Consider the following 17,698-nt stretch of genomic DNA (forward strand, 5'->3'; position numbering starts at 1 on the left):
AGCCAAAATACTCGCTGCATCTATTCCCGGCGGCCAAGGACGCTGCGGATTGTGAGATTGCCAAGATCTGAATCCGCCAGCTGTGAAACCTGCTGCCCGACAACAATCTTACGCCTTCATCTTGCACATGTTGGGAATAAAGCAGTACTCCCAGGGTAGCAAATGGTAGATTTTTACAAGAGCATGGCTTAGGGACTCGGGTCCTTTTCCGGGCCAAAGCCTCGAACCAGATTGACGTGATTCCCTGCGCGATGGTCATGCCGAGACCAAATGCTGGAACGCAGTGGCTAAATCTGAAAGTTGGCGTCTGTGAAAACGGAGTGACGCCAGGCCCGTCACGAGAAAGTGTGACGCCACAAAATATGCCACTCGACGCCTCGTTGGCCGATTGCGTACAGGTCAATCATGGGAAACGCTGAAAGCAGGGATACAAACCAAATCGGACGGGGTCGGCCATGTCCACACCAGAACCTTTTGCTGTGTTGCACCAGTGCATAAAAGTATAAAATATCTGGTCGAGTATTATCAACGCGATGCGCAGCTGTGGTTACTTCCGGCCTTTTATCTTACTATTCTGAAGCGGCAGCGGGACCAAAAAACGCCTAGTATACTTGTAAATATTATATGTATTATATTCCAAGGGGAGCACACCTTTAAAAAGTAGGTTTATATATAATATACAAGCCCCAATTACTACTCCCAAGAAATACTACCCATGCTATAAATATTGTTATTATGTAGGACAAATAAAATTATTTTATTTAAACATTTTACAAGAAAAGTATTTCTCCGCCACGAAAATACTTATATATATATTCGGGTAATAAGGCGACAAGAATTAGGAATATAAAAAATAGCTTTTAATTTATTTAGCTAGAATAATAATCCAAGAACTATACCCTTATATTTAAAGACTTTAACCGCTGAACTACGTCTCTTAACTAGGGCTATAACTTTGTAGTATAAATATTATTACTTTTAAACCTAAATTTTATTCTATTAAAGCTTATAATAAAATTATATTTTAAGAATAAATAAGAACCTTTAATATTAAAAATAATTTTTAAATATATTAAGTTATATTACTCTAAGCTTTTAGCTTTTATTATATAATATACTTTTATTAATTAAAAGTTTAACCCCGCTCTACATTTTACTATACTTCCGCAAAGCATATAAATAAAATATATCTGTCGAACCTGGCCCTTATTGCCTAGTTGCACCAGAGATCATCTCCTCACATCGAGCTGCCTCTTCGACCTACTTTAGTACAATTACACTGATACAAGCTGAACAATGAATAAAAAAACGCTGTTTCTCCTAATAGGAGGTCTCACGGTTTGTTTGGGAAACCTTGGCGCTCATGATGCGTCGATCAACTGTCATGTTTCGTCCAAGATGCAAACCAATAGGTTGGACACCCTCGATATGTGTTCTGGAAACAAGCAAGACGCTGCTAGCCTATGGTCCAAGGAAGAATACACGGGCAAAAACGAGTTGCGTCATGTTAACCCGGGCAGAGTAGGACAAGATGTGCTAGATGGGCAGGTGCCCGAGGAGATGGCCATGACCAGCCGCACTGAGGCAAAAATGGCACTGAAAAGCAGGCAAGGCTCGGAAAAATTTTACATAGGCAAGGCAGATATTATTTGGCCCAAGGTATGGAACGAAGGGCCTCAAAAGGCGGATAAGATAGTTCTCGAGTCGCCAGACCTACGACAATGGAATCTATCCATAACGTACGTTTACGCTTCTTGCCCAGGAACAAAGACGGGCTCCCCAAGGATCCGATGCGAGTGGTACAATAAGGATAAAAACTTCTATGCATGGTCCGCAATCACCTTGGCTCTTGGTGCCACGTCAAGCTCAACGATTGTCCTGCCGCTCACCCTAACGTCTTATGTGAAAGACACAGGCTCGGTAAGTCTTCGACAATCAGACAGCAAAACTTTTACCCATAAATGGAGTGTTCGTGCCCCTCTAGTCTATAAACAGACGGACACATCGCTTTTTCCACAACCGCGGGCCATGACCGTGCATGCCGCTCCAGAGGCAGAACAGGAGCGCGCACGACTGAGACAACGCATGAAATGGGCCGACTTCCAACCCACGGGTTTTTATCTCAATCCGGAAACGTCTCTTATAATTACGGCTTCCGGGATCGATACAAACCCGTTGAAACCAGTCATCTTGGTTGGTACACCAGCATTAGTGCACCCCGACCACCGAAACGAGCTGATGCCTGCCCAACTGGAAGCGTCCAAACCGTTGAAGAACGGTGTCAATACCATTTCTAGTCCCTGGGGTGGCATCATCTATATTCGCTATGTTGAGCGAGCCGGTCAGGGCCGACGTCCCATCACTGTTTCGCTCGGCAACACGGCCCAACCGTTCCCTCTATTCCGCCAAGGTGTAACAACCAACAACCAGTGGAAAGCCATGCTTCATGCCACCAAGGTACCATTCGCTGAACAGAGCGGTAAACATGTTATTATCACCGGGCTGGCGGCTGACGCGAAAATCTACGCAGACAAGGGGCAACAACAAGAGGCATTATTGTACATGTACAGAGACATTATTGGCGCTCAAGACAAGATTAGTAGCCTGAATACTGCAGCAAAGAACCCGCGGGACAAACCTAGTTTGCTGCGACCGATGGTGGTGCAAACTCAGGATGGAGTGAATGCACATTCAGGGCACTATCGCGCCGCCATTCCTTCCAAATGGCATCAATGGGTCTGGTGGCACCCGTCGGTCCGCTGGTCGTGGATGATTTGGCATGAACTAGGACACCAACGCCAGCATACTGATACATGGAGCTGGAAAGCCGTAGGCGAGAGTACGGTCAACATATACAGTCTTGCTGTTGGGCGGTCGCTGAAATCCTCCGGTCGCTCCTTGACAGAATGGTACAAAGCCAAGCAATATTTGGCGCAGGCTCCCGACAAGAAGGTATTCGACGACGCGAACGTATTTACGCAGCTTGTCATGTTCGAACAAGTCCGTGTTGCGTTTGGCGGAGACGGCTTCTATCATGAAATGCACAAGCGCTCTCGCGCCGGACCAACCCAAGCCACCAATGCTGATGCTAAGCATTACTTTATGACGCTGGCTGCGCAAACTGCCAAGACGAATCTCTCTGGCTATTTCACAAAATGGGGACTCAAGCCTGAGCCACGCACCCTGAATGAAATGGGCAAACAACCCTCTCCTACCAAAGATTACACCACCGTGCCCGTGTATGGGGGGAAGTAAAGATACCGGGCAATGACTTTTGCTGCTTTTAATTTGCTGTAATTTTTCCTTTTAGTAACGGGCTTTGGACTTTTGCCACTTGCGCTACGCTACAAGCCTCGAGGGAACTGGATGTATAACGTATATAAGACCAGGCCGCTCGTTTATGGGGGGCTTGTATCACTAAACTAACATTCTTTTATAATTAAACTAGGCAAAGAAACTTCATCAACCAAAAACTCAATTAATACATTCTTTTTAACAGGAAATTACAGAGATTCTCTCTCTCCCCATGAGGACCCGAGGATTTTCACCAGGGCCCCGAGCTCTGGGCCCAAGTTATTACACCACCCCATAAAAGCGTGGCTCACATGTCTACTTTTACTGCAAGCTTAGGACAAGAGGTAAGAGGTTCTAGAATTCATAAAAGTGTGGCCCGGGGCATACTTGAAAACAATTACCCTGGACAACACCCGCACAAGCAAGGCATGACAAATCAAGCTATAGATTCAGAATTGAGTAATGAGAGAATTGACTACGTTAAGCCCAAATATAGTCGGAACAGAAATTCCCTGTGATATCTGCTCTTTATTCCTCGTGCTACTGCTTTACTTTTCTGGAGCTTGCGAGTTGTATCAATTTAGCATACTCACGCCGCACCCCTAGCACCGCAACGCGGAAAACGCCAGAAGATCCGCTACTCCAAGCATATAAAACTCAGTACATCGCAAGTTTTTTTTGAAATACGGCAGCCAGGATTATCGCGCTGGGGGTAGTTAAGCCGCATGGTAACTGGTGGGCGGTGTGCTTGGAACCGTGGAAATTGCAGACGAAGATTTATACGGGATAATAACATGGAAAGAAATGAATCTTCTTCTGTTTGCATGTGTAGTAGACGTATCAGGCCGCAAAGTACACGGCAACTTGAACTAGCTAACATTGAAAGAAGTAGTCTACTGCGCTTTACTAATAAAAAACAATGATACGAGCAGCGTTTAAGAAAAAAATGAAAAGGTAAAGGTGTCCTGTCAGAAGCGCGTGATAGACAGTGCGACTATTTTGGTCATTGCACAGTGTAGACAATACAGTTATATTGAAACTACTTTGACATGCTTGTGCTTATGGGAATGTTTTTTTATTAAAAGCAATCAATTGATATTACACAAATACCAAACAAAAAAAATTCCATTATTCGCCACGACTTTGTATCCTCCCCTCGAACCCTCAACCAGCCCCATTCACTACGGCAACTGGAACTCACTCACAACCGCCGCATGGTCCGACGTCCACTCGTTATCTGCATGGTACGGCTCCGGCTTGGGGTCGCCCACAACGACGACATCAGAGTGCGTCGTCTTCAACATCTTGTGGTAAATAAAGTCGATGCGATCCATGGGCTCGGGCCTGTCGCCGTTGAGCCTGCGCACAGGCGACCACGTGTTGCCCGGAACCTTCCACGGGTCGCGGAACACGTCGCGAAACGAGTCCTTCCACTTGGCGTCGAGCACGACACGCCGCGAGACGGGCCAGGGAAACGGATCCCTCCCCTTGCAGTGCAGGTCGCGCGTCTTCATGGTGTAGTCGAGGTGCGAGGGCGAGGCAAAGTCGCCGGCCAGGATCTGCGGGAGCAGCTCGAACTCGGGCTTGCGCTCCTTGTACTCCTTGAGCCGGTGGACAATCTCGTAGACTTGCTGGACGCGGCGCGCCCACTCCTCGCGCCGCTGGATGTAGTTTGTGCTGTAGTTGGTGAAGCACAGGTCGTACGGGCCGTAGGGGGCGTTGTTGAGGTGCACGTTCCAGACGAGGAGCTGCTTGGCGTCGCCGTCGAGGTCGATGCGGACGGTGCCCCCGGCCTCGATCTCGCGGTACACGCGGCCGATGGGGTACCGCGAGAGGATGGACACGTCCTTGGCCTGCCAGACGTTCCAGCCCAGGGCCTTGGCCAGCCGGCGCCCGTCTTGGAAGTAGCTCTCTTGCAGGGCGACCACGTCGACGTCCTGCGAGGCCAGGAACGAGACCTGCTTGGTGTGGTAGTCGACGACGTTGCGGCCGCCCAGCCAGAGGTTGAGCGTCAGGACCCGGATGCTCCGGACCAGAGGCCTTTTCTGGGCGGCCACCGGCACGGCTATCGGCAGCACGGCGGTGTCGTTGTCGGCGCTGGTGGCTCGGATCGAGAACCGGCTGAGCCCGGAGCGCTTGGGCTTGCCCTTTATGACGCCCCCGGACGTGACGTACACCCAGTCTGCGTTGCTGGGGGGAATCACCGCGTACGACAGGTTGCCGTTCTTGACGTTGGTGAGAAGCCCGCTGATGTCGGCACTGAAGGCGTCCCCCACGCGCGCGTTGTGGGTGGTGAAGGTTTCGGGTATGAATCGCATGGATCGATTGCGGGAAATGTACACGTCGATTGGGTTGGCCAGCTCCTTGTAGCCTTTCTGGGCTAGAAAATAGGCAAGATATCGGCCAGCTGGGAGGTCAGCAATGTCAACCTCGACGGTTCCATGCGTTCCGTCGGCCCAAGCCCACGCCAAATGATCCTGAACCCAACTGCCGTTGACGGGGCCGCCGTAGTAATCGTGCCAGATGCCGATCCAGTTCTTCGGATGAGGTTGACCAGTCGAGAACTCGAACGTGACACCAGGACCGTCAATGACGGCCAAGCGTCCGGGTTTTGTCGTTTCGGGAGGGCGAGTAGGGAGGGGAGGGGGAACATTCGAGCTGGAGCTTGTTGTGTTTGCATCTTTGGCCGTGGCAAAGACGGCGTATGCCGCAATAGTGGTCGAGATGAGAGATGAGAGGCGCATGGTAAAGCCGGCACTTGAGTGTGTCTTGCAAAGAATTCCTCCCGGCCACGAGGCCATGATGAAAACCACCCTCGCAGTGGTACGTGCCCATTTATACGCCCGGGCGAAATTCTTGCACGAATTATAGCAAAGTTTGCCCGTAAAAAGGTACTTGTGTCTGCTTGGAGTCAAAAACATAGATATGAATCGGCATGTCGATTCAGACGTCGCGTGAGACCTACGCGCTTGATTATACCAGACATAGCTTGGGCCATTCTTGTAGTACAAGACGCTTGAACTTTACCATGCTGTAGTTTGCAGTTTCGGGCCTGTGTCCATGTAAACATGTACTCTCCAAGGCCCTACTGTGACTGTTCCTGATGGCCAAATTCTCCATGACAATGGTTTCGAATAGCGTGTGTGGCTTTACTGGCGCGCTTGTGGCGGCGCGCAAGACACGAGGACTACACCGCAAGACGTCGACTGTCTCTCGAGTCTTCGACGGGCTCCGAGTTGAGAGCACTTGAGGAGTCCTCACACATGTCCGTCCTTGAGTGAGGCCTGCCTCAGCGGGCATCTAATGCAAGCGCGTGCATTCCATCCATGGTAGCACGAACAAGCGAACTGAAGATCTACAGGCCACAATGTCAGTCAATACACTCCTCCGTGGTTCATGCCGCTATGCTAGCAATGCTGAATCTTTTAGTTGCGTGTTTAGGCAACACAATTTTTGACCATGACACGCCGCGTCGTGTCCATAATTACCTCTTTGTCCCACAATGCCCGGTTATCCCTAGCAGAAAACCTTAAGACTACAAGATGTTTTAAAGTTTGACCAAATACGGACCTTGTTTTTAACCTTTTTTTTTTCTCGCAATGCTGACTCATAGGCCATCTTGGCACGTACTGTGCATCACGCGGCCAAGCTAGAGCCTGCAGACCAATATCGCCAAAAGGGCATATGCAGAGAATCGCGCAGGGGAAGATGATTGCATCAATTGTATCTTGCGGCAGTGAAGGGGACTGTTGGAGGTATAGAATGGCACTTGGATGCGTCGGATCCGGGCTGCAAGGAGTCCGCACGTCCAGTCACGCAGTTAACGATGGGCCACGGTGGTTTTTCTACTCTGTGCACAACACCCGCAGGAATGATGTCATGGTTCTTCATTGCCCTTCCAAGGTTGTTTCGCAGAGCACCAGAGACGCCACTGGACTGGCGTCCCGGCCGAGTACGCAAATACTCAACCGAGTCAAGACGGCCTCTTTTCACCACCGGCCGAAACAAAGCTAAACTGGATAAGAGATGAATGCAATAAACCCAACCCATACACAAACACCGGGATTACACGCGACGGGAATGAGAGTACTCACGTCTCGCCTCCTTGAGCCACGGGATATTCACGTCCCGCAGGCTCGGTCTGCCGGACGCAACCGGGGTAGGGAGCATCTGACAAACCACTGGGCCAGGGTTGGCTCCCGACGTCGTATGATGTGCGTGTCAATCCATCCCCGGCATCGTCCGCGAGGCCCAGCGGCAGGGATGGCCCAGCATAAAACGTCAGCCCTGTCTGTCTGTTGCTCCTCCACCCACGTTACACGCCAACACGCGACGTCTTCTCCCACAGCCAGGACAGCAAGAAGCCTTGTGAGCCAAAGACCAAAAAGCAGATAAATCCGGAATTGAGGAGAATCAACAATGTCGCAACCATTGTTAACCTCGTGGTTGCGGCTCGTGCTAGCCGCGTTTCGTTCCGCCAGAAAATGAATCGGCACCAAGCATGTCGGACCAGGATGCTAATCCCCCACAATCACACCACCATCTGCTGTTTTTTTTAGAGCCTCAGGGCCAGACCTTGCCCAAACAGAGCATGGGGCAGCCGGGTGCGAAAAAAGTGGCAAAATGCGTCATCGTGTAGGTCATGCCATGAGCGCGTCAAGTGACTGGTGTTATATACCGCGGAGCTCGGTCGCGGCCGAGTCCAAGTCAACAAGACACCCTCCGCATTGACTTGAAGTTTGACCAGACGTCTTCAACCTCAGCATACACAGCGACAGCGTATCACCCAATCCCTCTACGACATTGACAGCAAAACATTGACCCCCGCCGTCACCAGTCTCCCAACATGGCGTCGCCGGTGCCCATGAAGCACATTGACAGAGAGGACCTCTACACCAATCTAGAAGCCCGTATCCAATATCTGCATTCCTTCCTAGACTTCTCAAGTAGTACGTTGCACCGCGTCGCCTGCAGAGACAAAGGGAATGGTGTCACACTGACCACGCACGCAGATGACATTGAAGCGCTCATCTCGGGCGCAAAATACATCAAAGCCCTGGTCCCTGCCGTCGTCAACATCGTCTACCGCAAGCTTCTGCAGTACGACATCACCGCGAGAGCCTTCACGACCAAGAACACCACGCAGGGCGGCGAGGTTGGCGAGGCCCTCCACGAGGACAGTCCCCAGATCGTACACCGAAAGATGTTTCTGCGCGCATACCTCAACAAGCTGTGCTCGGATCCGAGCAAGATGGAATTCTGGGAGTACTTGGACAAGGTCGGGTACGTAGTGTCTTGAAAAGCGCAACAAGAGCTTGCTGGCTGACCACACGCACACGCGCAGCATGATGCACGTCGGGCTGGGCAGGAAGCACCCGCTGCACATTGAATACGTCCACCTCGGCACATGTCTAGGCTTCATCCAGGACATCATGACCGAGGCCATCCTGTCGCACCCCCGGCTGCACATGTACCGCAAGATTGCGCTCGTCAAGGCCCTGAACAAGGTCATCTGGATCCAAAACGACTTCATGGCCAAGTGGCACGTCAGGGAGGCCGACGAATTCGGCCTGCTGGAGACGGACGTGGTCATTGAGAAGGAAGGCTATTTGCACGGCAAGAAGATTCTCGACGACAAGCTCATGGCGGATGCCGGCGCGGGACTGCCAGCGCCCAGCAAGAGCCAGTGCCCGTTTGCGACCAGTCTGCCTATTCCATCGCCCTTGAGGACCAGCATCGAAGTAGACGGCGAGGAAACCAGCGTGCCCATACCGGAATCTCCCAAGGTTGAGGTTGAGGGTAGATGATGGTGTGTTTGTGTCACGGAATCGAGGGGGGTGGGCAAAGCAAGCACTCCTTCACGTGAGCGCGGTGGTATCCTTTGCCACTTTGCGGCATTTTTTTTTTGGATTCGTATGCATATACCTTTTGGTCATTCAGTAATATAGCGATCGTCATGTGGACTTATGCCAATAGCGTCATGTCGCCACTTAAAATCCCGAATAAACTCTCCATCTCCGCGGCCACAATTCTCAGCTCGTCTGCCACCTGCCCCGTAACAAGCACGTATGCATACAGCAAAGCATAATCGCTCTCGGAAACAATAGCACCAGGCTCATCCTCCGCATAAGAGTCGACGGTACCGTTACTACTACCCGCTCGGGCCCGGTCGATGTCCGCCCGCAAAGCTGCCATGTTCTCCTCTCTAAATCGCGAGATTTTGCTCAGCAGGCGGTCGCGAGTCGTAAGTATATTCGGCAACGCATCGGTCAACGGATACTCCAGCATCATCGAGCTGGCCAGAACCTGAAAGATGTGGCAGATGCGGTCGCAAAGAACAACCCGCTCTTCAGCCGTGACTTCGAGCAAAGCCCTTTCGCCCCGCGTCAACCTCCCTCTCGACTGCGTCACCAGACTCATGGCAAAAAAGCTATCCAGAATCTTGCTGGCGCTCTGCATGATTCGTCCATTCGCCTGGAAAGGAAATGGACCCCGTAGTTCAAATTCGGAGGCGGCTGACTGGCGAAGGCTTTCAAGGCGGTCTGCATATCGCTGCAGGGCAGCCTGCTCGCCAGATTTAAGATAGCTCTGGGAGCAGTCGCTACGTAATAGGATGGCCAGGGGCCCCCGTCTCCAAATCAATCCCATTTGAAGGAGCAGAACAGATATGCCCTCCTTAAACTTTCTCCGAGCAGATATGGGCCAGATGACACGGCACACGATTAAGCCCCAGAGAATGCCGGTTGTAACAGAAATCGCTCGGTGCTTCACAATTTCCATAATGAGCGGATGTACTCCGCCCTCGTCGTCATCCGCGTCGTCCACTTTCTGGCTCAGGCTGTATGCGTACAGGGTCGAGACATTGTAAGCCAAGATGGTCATTCTTCCCAACGGCGCTTGGCCACGTGCGACAATGAGATAGAAATTGAAAAAGCTCACGGCCCACCCCAGGATGGCGAGAACGACAGCATTCCCCTGGCTCAGATTCCAATTGATGATGGAAAAGGCCGCACCAAGAAATGTACCAACAAATCTGGACCAGCCCGTGGTGTTGGAAGCTCCAACTGTCATGGAACAGACAATCATGAATGACAGCAGGCCCCATTCCCCACGGTAGTGATTGTACATGGGCCGCGTGGCATCCAAGAAGGCAAACATTGCCCACAACGATGCTCCAATTCCCACCTTGATGCCAAACAAAACTAATGTTCCGTTAGTGTATAGGTAAACACCCGCTTTTGCGCAAAACTTACTGTCGTCCCGGGCCACCTTCCTCAATGTTCTTAGCACCATTTGTGACATCCTAGCAAGCCACTTATTCTCATCGGGAGATGCTTGCCAACTGTACGTGTCCCTCCGCTGCAACATTGAATCGGGTATTCCCTTGGGCACCGACGATTTCTTTATGGGCTTGATGAGGTTCTCGGAGTCGGACGACTCGAAGGGAGGAGCAGACATGCTGTAGCTACGAGGCGCGTCGGCCCGCCACCACACCAGCCACCTCCAACTTCGCTTAGAATGGTCGGTGACATATCTCAAATCTTCCAGCATGTCCAAGTACTTTTGCATCTCCTCACCAAAGGATTGGAGACTGAAGCTAAAATGCCCACATGCTGCTGCCATTTCCTCCAAAGCGACGTTAGTGGGGCTGCGGTTGGAATCGGCATGACGTGTTAGTAAATCGTAGACGTGTTGTAAAGCATCAACTCTCGAGCTTGTGAACGTGGCCAACGAGACTGTCAAAGTCGAGCGAAAGCCTTCGTTGATGTGTATTTCATACTCGGGTGGGCCGCCGAACACGGGCTCCTGAAGAACGAGAGAGAGCGTCTCCGTCAGGTCTTGCATTGACGGTCGAATCATGTTGGTAAATGTCTCAAAGAGATCTGATGCAATATGCGAGGGATCAGCGACGTTGCTGTTGAGGAGCGTCTGTTGTGTTTTTGCGGCACTTCTCAGACCCCCGATGGATTGCGCCAGTGTCTCCATTGCTTGCACGATTGATCGTTCCACGGCATAGACTTTCTCGCGGCCGAGAAAGTATTGCTCGAATTTTGATTCTCTCAGACTCTTGAGAACTGCTGCGTGCGTCTGTTTGTAAGCGGACGATGCTTTGGAGATTTCGTTCGGGTGGTCGTGCCAGGTATCACCTCGGAGGAAGCTCGAGTTGACTGCAGTCAGCACGTCGCCAAGCGCTACCGACGCCTTCACCATCGAATCCCGCAGTTGCGTTCTCGCCGACACAGGCCAGATGAGTAGGTTGACTGCGGCGGCGCTTGTGATGCCCATTACAAGCATTTTGAGAACCTGGGCTATCTTTTGGTTGGAAAAGATGTTGTACACGACGGCATTCTCCTTGGTGACGACGGAAATAATTGCGATGGAAGCTAGGGTACTGCCGACATTGACAAGAGGATTATTCATCCGTTGCTTGACCCATCCCATGAAGCCAAAGCCTCCTCCTATGAAGACAATAACCACCAAGGCATGGGCAAGAGTCACCAGGCCCATTTGGGCTCCCACCATGACTGAGACGACCATGGAAAGAATCGAGACAATTTCGGCGTAGGCGACGGCAAGAATGGCGATCAGGATAGCCTCTATCATAGAACCGGCAGATCTCGCAGCATGGAAGTACACCGTGATGGTGGCCACGACATGTTTACCATCTGGTCTGCCCAAGAAGTCAGACAGCGGCCCAACAAAGGTAGCCAAACTGGCCAGTGTGTAGGCAAAGGTGCATTTTAGCACTCCGCGGCCCTGCGTCGAGTCGAGCCATTCCATAAATCGCAATACGTGGGAAGAAACGGTATTTTTCACTTGGTTGTAGCGCTTCAGGATATCTTGTCGTTGGGGGGAGCGTGGTGACGAGGCTGTATTGACCGGCAGATTCGGCGCCTCCATCGAATGCAAAGACGGGGTTGTGCCATTTTCGTTTGAGTTGTTGGATGGTATTGTAGGGGTCGTGGAGTCGTAATGCGAAGCGCCACCGTCAGTCTGTATCAGCGAAGAGGCCATACGGCCTGTTGCGGTATTTTGGAAGGCTGCTCTGTGTTGTCGGTCGAGTTGCGTGGATGGTGAAGGCAGCTATCGCCCAGATTCGCCACATGCAGACTGCACGAAAGGACGATGTCTGGAGGTGCAGAACGGATAGCCCTCGTAGCTCAAGCAGCCGACTTGAACCCAAATGCAGCAAACGAGACGTCGGAGCTGTGGCCAACGGTTGGTAATGCACTTGACTGATTGCGCAAGGCAGATGCGCCATCGAGCGTTGGAGTGATGCCAAGACTTGGAGAAGGCTGGAGCCGCAGTTCACCAAACCCCGGTCACGCGTGCCACTGATGGGACGATCAGCTGGCACCAGTTGCCGGGTCTGGTCTGGTCTGGTCTGGACTCTGGCCCAGTGCTTGTCCCTGTCCTTGGCCCACACGTGCCAGGCGTCGACCACCAACATTCGTTCTTCAAACCTTCAATGTTCGACCCAACATCTAATGCGGACAGCTTGAGCTGGAGACACCACTCGTGTCAATACCGATATGTCTGTTACGACAAATGTGCGGGCGTGCTTGATTGCCCAGGCAGCCGATTAGCCGCGACAGCTCAGTGACAGCTCCACGACGAAAAGCCAGCACTGAGTTGACGTTCCCCAGCTTTCATCAAACGTCAACATTGGCCTGTGCCCTAGCAGTCTCCTGCCATGACCATGGGTTCGAAAATCGGGACAAAACTAACATGTCTATATTCGGAATCTATAGTGTCTACTCAAAAAGGAAACGCATTAGCTCAAAGACGACGCCGACTTGGCACTTGCTCTGTCTCGGTCGCGAACTGAGACAAGTTGCAACTCGTCTGCTTCAACATATTTGACTGTGAAAGACTTCTGGTACCATATCCCATTGCCACCCTCGCCGGCTGCGTTGCCATCTCTTCCATTTTGGGAGTCGCCGCCCCCTCCTCGAGACCCCGTGTTGTGCATCTTGTCGCCTGTTCTTCTGTCGACATAGTATTGCTGGGTCGTCTCTCGGAGCCGAGGAAACAATCGAACCAGCAGCAGTCGGAATGACGGCAAGCAGACGCATATCATACTGACATTGATCTCAATGTCGGACCAAATACCAACATCAAAGAAGTCCCAGGTTGGATTTTCGGTGCTATAGGAGAAGGCGATGAGTGATCTCAGGCGCAGAATGCTGACAATCGTTACACTACCATTGACATGCAAGTCAGCTAAAAAAAAAAAAAAAAAAGACGTCACGCTGTACCGCATTCGAGATTATGGGAAAACGTACAATGCGCCCACGGAAAACATGGCGGCCACTCCGGCCTTCTTTTTCCATCCTAGCCTGAGAGTCCTCAGCTGCCACAGCGGAATAGCCAGCATCCAAACATCCATCGATATGCTGATGATGGCATTCGACCACGTTATTGCGTTGATATTCAGGCACTGGCCCTTGTGTTCGCCGTCCCACATGACCCAGAAGTAGTTGACGGGCTTGCACTGGAAAATGGCAACCAGGACAAAAGCCAGGCCAAAGGCAATGTCGAAAGCAATGGTGCCCCAGAGTAAGCGTTGGACATTTCTGCTCGGGAAGATGCGCATGTAGAAGAAGAGCAGTGCGAGCTTGGCAAGCGACACTTCGGCCAGGTAAATGATTTCGTCTATGTAAAAGTACAGGCTAAACTTGGTGATTTGCTCCGGCGTTAGGGTCCAGATATCCCGGCCGATGCCATTGTCGGTAAGGAAATGAGCGTTAATCACGGTACTCGGAATGCCCGCCACCAGAGTGAGCAGAGTACACCAGTCGTCGAGGCCCAGCTCAAGGCGCGCGTAGAATTTGTATGCGAACCGTTGCACGATAAATAAGGCGGCTATGATGACGAGCGTATTGCTGACAATCTGGTACGTTGCGGCCTTGTCTCTCATCGGTCGATTACACAATGTCTGTGTCATGTTCATCGTGGCTACCAGGTCTCGGCGGTTAGTCTTTTTCATCTTTTTTTTTTTTATTTTGACCCTCGCAATTCGCGACATACCCAAACCCTGTTTGATTGTGCAATTCTTTTTGACGCAGCTCGTCATCTCCTCGTTGATCGTCCTGCTCTCGCAAATACATGTCTGGTCCGCCAGCTTGCAAGGCGAGTGGGATACAATCGCGAACAGACAGTCCATCTAGATCAAGCCGCCCAAGTGTTATGATACAGTCGACGTAGACACGATACAAACGGTTTCGGGCAACCTGCACTTACTGCGCATTCCGGCATGTCGCCAATCGCAGCCAGCGACGGGTTTGTATCAGCGGAGCGGGAGAGCTGGACAAAGGCCAGCCCGGCCAATACTCGAGATATCGCCACCATTCTTTCCCTTGCAAAGCTTGACCTTTGTCTATTTCGAAGCCAAATTGCGACGATGTCAAAGGTGCAAGGCGCGGAGAAGACGAATTTGGATCGTGAAAACAACAAGAACGAGGGCGGCCGCTACAATGGCCACATCGTCACCCATCCGTCCATCCACAAACAATGGAAACACGAAATATTTTACAGGAGGGTTAAAAAATGTAGATTGGTCCCGAGGCAGACGAGTAGTTTCCAGACTTGCGCAACCCCGAACCCGCCGTCGTTCCAGATTCACGGCACAGGTACTATTCGTACATGGGGAAAAAGCAAACAGGCAGGGATTCCGGGCGAATCGGGCCCAGGGAATCATTCAGCTGCAGAATGCGTCAACATGTGCATCTCGCGGTTGGAACTTTCTGCAGGCTAGAGGACCTGGAGACATGCCAAAGTCCCGAACGGGAACCTCTTCCGTGTGGTGTGGACCATTTTCTGGATGCAGGGGCGGCCTTTACACACAGCATACATGCAGTCGACGGAGCGGGTGAAACCTGTGAGAACCATGACCGCTATGTACATTGCACGATAGGGCGCAACTGACGTCCACGTCCGATTTAACGACCAGACGTTGTCCTTTCCCGAGTGGTGTGGATGCCTTGTCCGGCCCAGCATCGTGGCCAAGTCTCAAGCTTCCCGTCGCCAAGCCGTGGGTTAGCTGGAGAAGTTGGATCGGCCTCTACGCTCCTGGATTCTGATGCCGATGCTCGCCGATCCGCACTTCCTTGCAACTGCATGTGACGCCGAGCACCCTGCATCCGGGGATGGAGACTGTGCTGGGACCGGGCAGGATTTTGCACCGGCAATAAGGCATTAGAGGGCCGGCTGCGAGGCACGGGTTCAGATGCGGCCACATTACTATCGAGTTGGCGGCGGAACGGTACAGCCAGGGCATGGTTTTTCGATGAAGCTGCCATGTTCGCCCCTGGGACGCGGTTGGTCGCATCACCATCATGTCAAACCATTAGCGCCATCGGCCAACTTGAGATGCGGTCGGGTGGGCCTGCAAAGCGAAGTAGTATCCGGGGTTCCGGGTAAGAATTTTCTATGTCATCCCGCAGCATCTATAGACCAGACTGTTGAAACTCTGGTCCGCGGGGGTCGCTGCAACGGGTCGGCGCAATTACCCTTCTTGGCAAGACTGGACATGACTGTTGGAACCGCCGAGTTGGGTTGGGCTGTTTGTTCCCACGCTATTATTACTCTCTAGACTGTTTACACTCACCCAGCCGTCCCAGGGGATGAGAGCAGCGCGACCGTAGTTCTTGATTGAGGAGCGCCCAACATACAATGTACGAATGTACGAATGCACTAATGCGCTCTGTAACGAAGGGCTGCTTGCTCATGTTCCACAGCGGCAACGGCATCCACTCCGGCTACATGGAGCCGAGTGTCTGGATCGATTACAGATTGGCGACTTTGTTAGCCTCTGGCCCGATGAATGTGTTTGGTTTGACCACCGATGCGCGGTTCGGGTTAAAGACGGGCTGAAAGACTGATATATAGACAAATGGTCACCACAACCCTGCTATTCGGCTTTTCTCGTAGCATAACAGGGCGTCCGCTTCATGTCTCGGCTCCTTGGCGAGATGCTCCTGTTCCTACTCCTATTCCTATCAGGTCCATTGTGCGTACGTACTCCTTCATGAATAATGTGCCACGGCCCTACCTTGATGGGAGCTCGCGAGCTCGCGCCTGTGAAATATAGCGCGGGCCATGAAGGCAACCCATAAATACTTCAAGGCGGAAACTCTTTTACAATTGTCGCATCAGGCCTGTCTTGGTGGGTTGGACAAGAAGACTTGGCACAATGGCTACACGTCTTCAAGTTGTCGACATCACAAGTTCAAATGGTCCTGATTTCAGCAGTTTACAAGTCTTTTAAGATCAAGAATAAACGATAGGAACCTTTCTGAAGGGTAGAAAAGAGAAGAATAAATTTCAAAGACAAGCCTGGTTGACAGTGAGTCTTATGAAGTGACAATACACAGTATGTCTCACCAGGGGTGGAAGCGTTTCCGATTGGCACTCGCAATGTACTGGCTATGGAACGACATTTCAATTTTAGCATAGGATTGTGAAATCACATGCAGACCTTGGCGTCTATGCGCATTACAAGACTCGAGTCATTGCTGTTCTCTGGCCTGGGTACGGCCGGGCTGTACTCCGTATTAAGTAAAATCCAGTCAAGCGTTATTTTTCCTTCAAAGGTCGAAGAAGATAGAGCTTGTTCTTATATGCCAAAGGCGCTGGATACCTGCTATGCAGCGAGATAAAAGCAGTGACTTTATTAGCCTTGAAATACAAAATCTCGTCGCAAGAATATTGCATGGAGCATAATAACAAGCGGACCTTACGTGGCGAAAGATTATGCAGTGTGATCAGTTAGGGATGAATTGACCTTGCTTAGGTCAAATGACAATTCTGGACTGTTTGGTGGCATCAAGTTCCACCAGACATAATATAACTCAAGCTTTAAGTAGTTATTGCCATGTTGCAGGATAGTTCGCATCAACTACCACGGAGAATTGCGCAGTTACTACCTTTACTTGACATCGTTTGGCTCTATATAGCCCCAAAGTATAATATTACCCGCTAGTAAATTTGCATGGCTCTAGTTCGTGTTATGCATTACTGCTTGCCGTCTCGAACTGCATTTCTCTAATTCGACAAGCCACAAAATACAAGTCATTGGAAAAGCATGTTTCTTTACTATTTCGGCATAAGAGCGGTTATCCAAGGGTGCGTATACTATTAAGCTATTAAAGCTGCCCTGCGGCATTTACCTAGATAACAGGCTTTACAAATATGCCCAAGTAGTGTCATATTGCCGAGAAGCAGTAAGCCTTATGCCATTTCGGACTTTGCCTATAGTATAGTCCCTATGTACAGTTTAACCATTAAACCGACAGACTATTTAGTTAAATACTCGCGTATGCCCCCGCCGCATAATAATATCGTGGACTCTTGGTAAGTAATTCGTAATCAAGTCATTGCTTGTCTGTACGCATTAACGCCG

At 51.1% G+C, this 17,698-nt stretch overlaps 5 protein-coding genes across 5 annotated transcripts; 2 read left to right on the plus strand and 3 right to left on the minus strand.

Moving 5' to 3' along the window:
- Window positions 1-1,398: 1,398 nt before the first annotated feature.
- Window positions 1,399-3,255, plus strand: MAA_08684 (uncharacterized protein; the record flags this gene model as incomplete). The annotated part of the gene is made up of 1 exon (XM_007826682.1): window positions 1,399-3,255. One exon carries the CDS (start codon window positions 1,399-1,401, stop codon window positions 3,253-3,255), a length of 1,857 nt encoding a protein of 618 aa, XP_007824873.1.
- A 1,220-nt stretch (window positions 3,256-4,475) lies between these two features.
- On the minus strand, window positions 4,476-6,095 carry MAA_08685 (exonuclease III; the record flags this gene model as incomplete). Its single annotated transcript, XM_007826683.1, has 1 exon — window positions 4,476-6,095. The coding sequence occupies one exon, from the start codon at window positions 6,093-6,095 to the stop codon at window positions 4,476-4,478; it is 1,620 nt and encodes a 539-aa protein (XP_007824874.1).
- A 2,045-nt stretch (window positions 6,096-8,140) lies between these two features.
- MAA_08686 (globin-like-protein) lies at window positions 8,141-9,101 on the plus strand (the record flags this gene model as incomplete). The annotated part of the gene is made up of 3 exons (XM_007826684.2): window positions 8,141-8,243; window positions 8,307-8,577; window positions 8,639-9,101. 3 exons carry the CDS (start codon window positions 8,141-8,143, stop codon window positions 9,099-9,101), a joined length of 837 nt encoding a protein of 278 aa, XP_007824875.2.
- A 157-nt stretch (window positions 9,102-9,258) lies between these two features.
- MAA_08687 (ribosomal protein L19) lies at window positions 9,259-12,309 on the minus strand (the record flags this gene model as incomplete). Its single annotated transcript, XM_007826685.2, has 2 exons — window positions 9,259-10,496; window positions 10,548-12,309. 2 exons carry the CDS (start codon window positions 12,307-12,309, stop codon window positions 9,259-9,261), a joined length of 3,000 nt encoding a protein of 999 aa, XP_007824876.2.
- A 760-nt stretch (window positions 12,310-13,069) lies between these two features.
- On the minus strand, window positions 13,070-14,248 carry MAA_08688 (uncharacterized protein; the record flags this gene model as incomplete). Its single annotated transcript, XM_007826686.1, has 2 exons — window positions 13,070-13,496; window positions 13,581-14,248. The coding sequence occupies 2 exons, from the start codon at window positions 14,246-14,248 to the stop codon at window positions 13,070-13,072; spliced, it is 1,095 nt and encodes a 364-aa protein (XP_007824877.1).
- Between the last annotated feature and the right edge of the window lie 3,450 nt (window positions 14,249-17,698).

The sequence above is a fragment of the Metarhizium robertsii genome, assembly GCF_000187425.2.
Source record: "Metarhizium robertsii ARSEF 23 chromosome Unknown MAA_Scf_4, whole genome shotgun sequence".
Lineage (NCBI taxonomy): Eukaryota > Fungi > Ascomycota > Sordariomycetes > Hypocreales > Clavicipitaceae > Metarhizium > Metarhizium robertsii.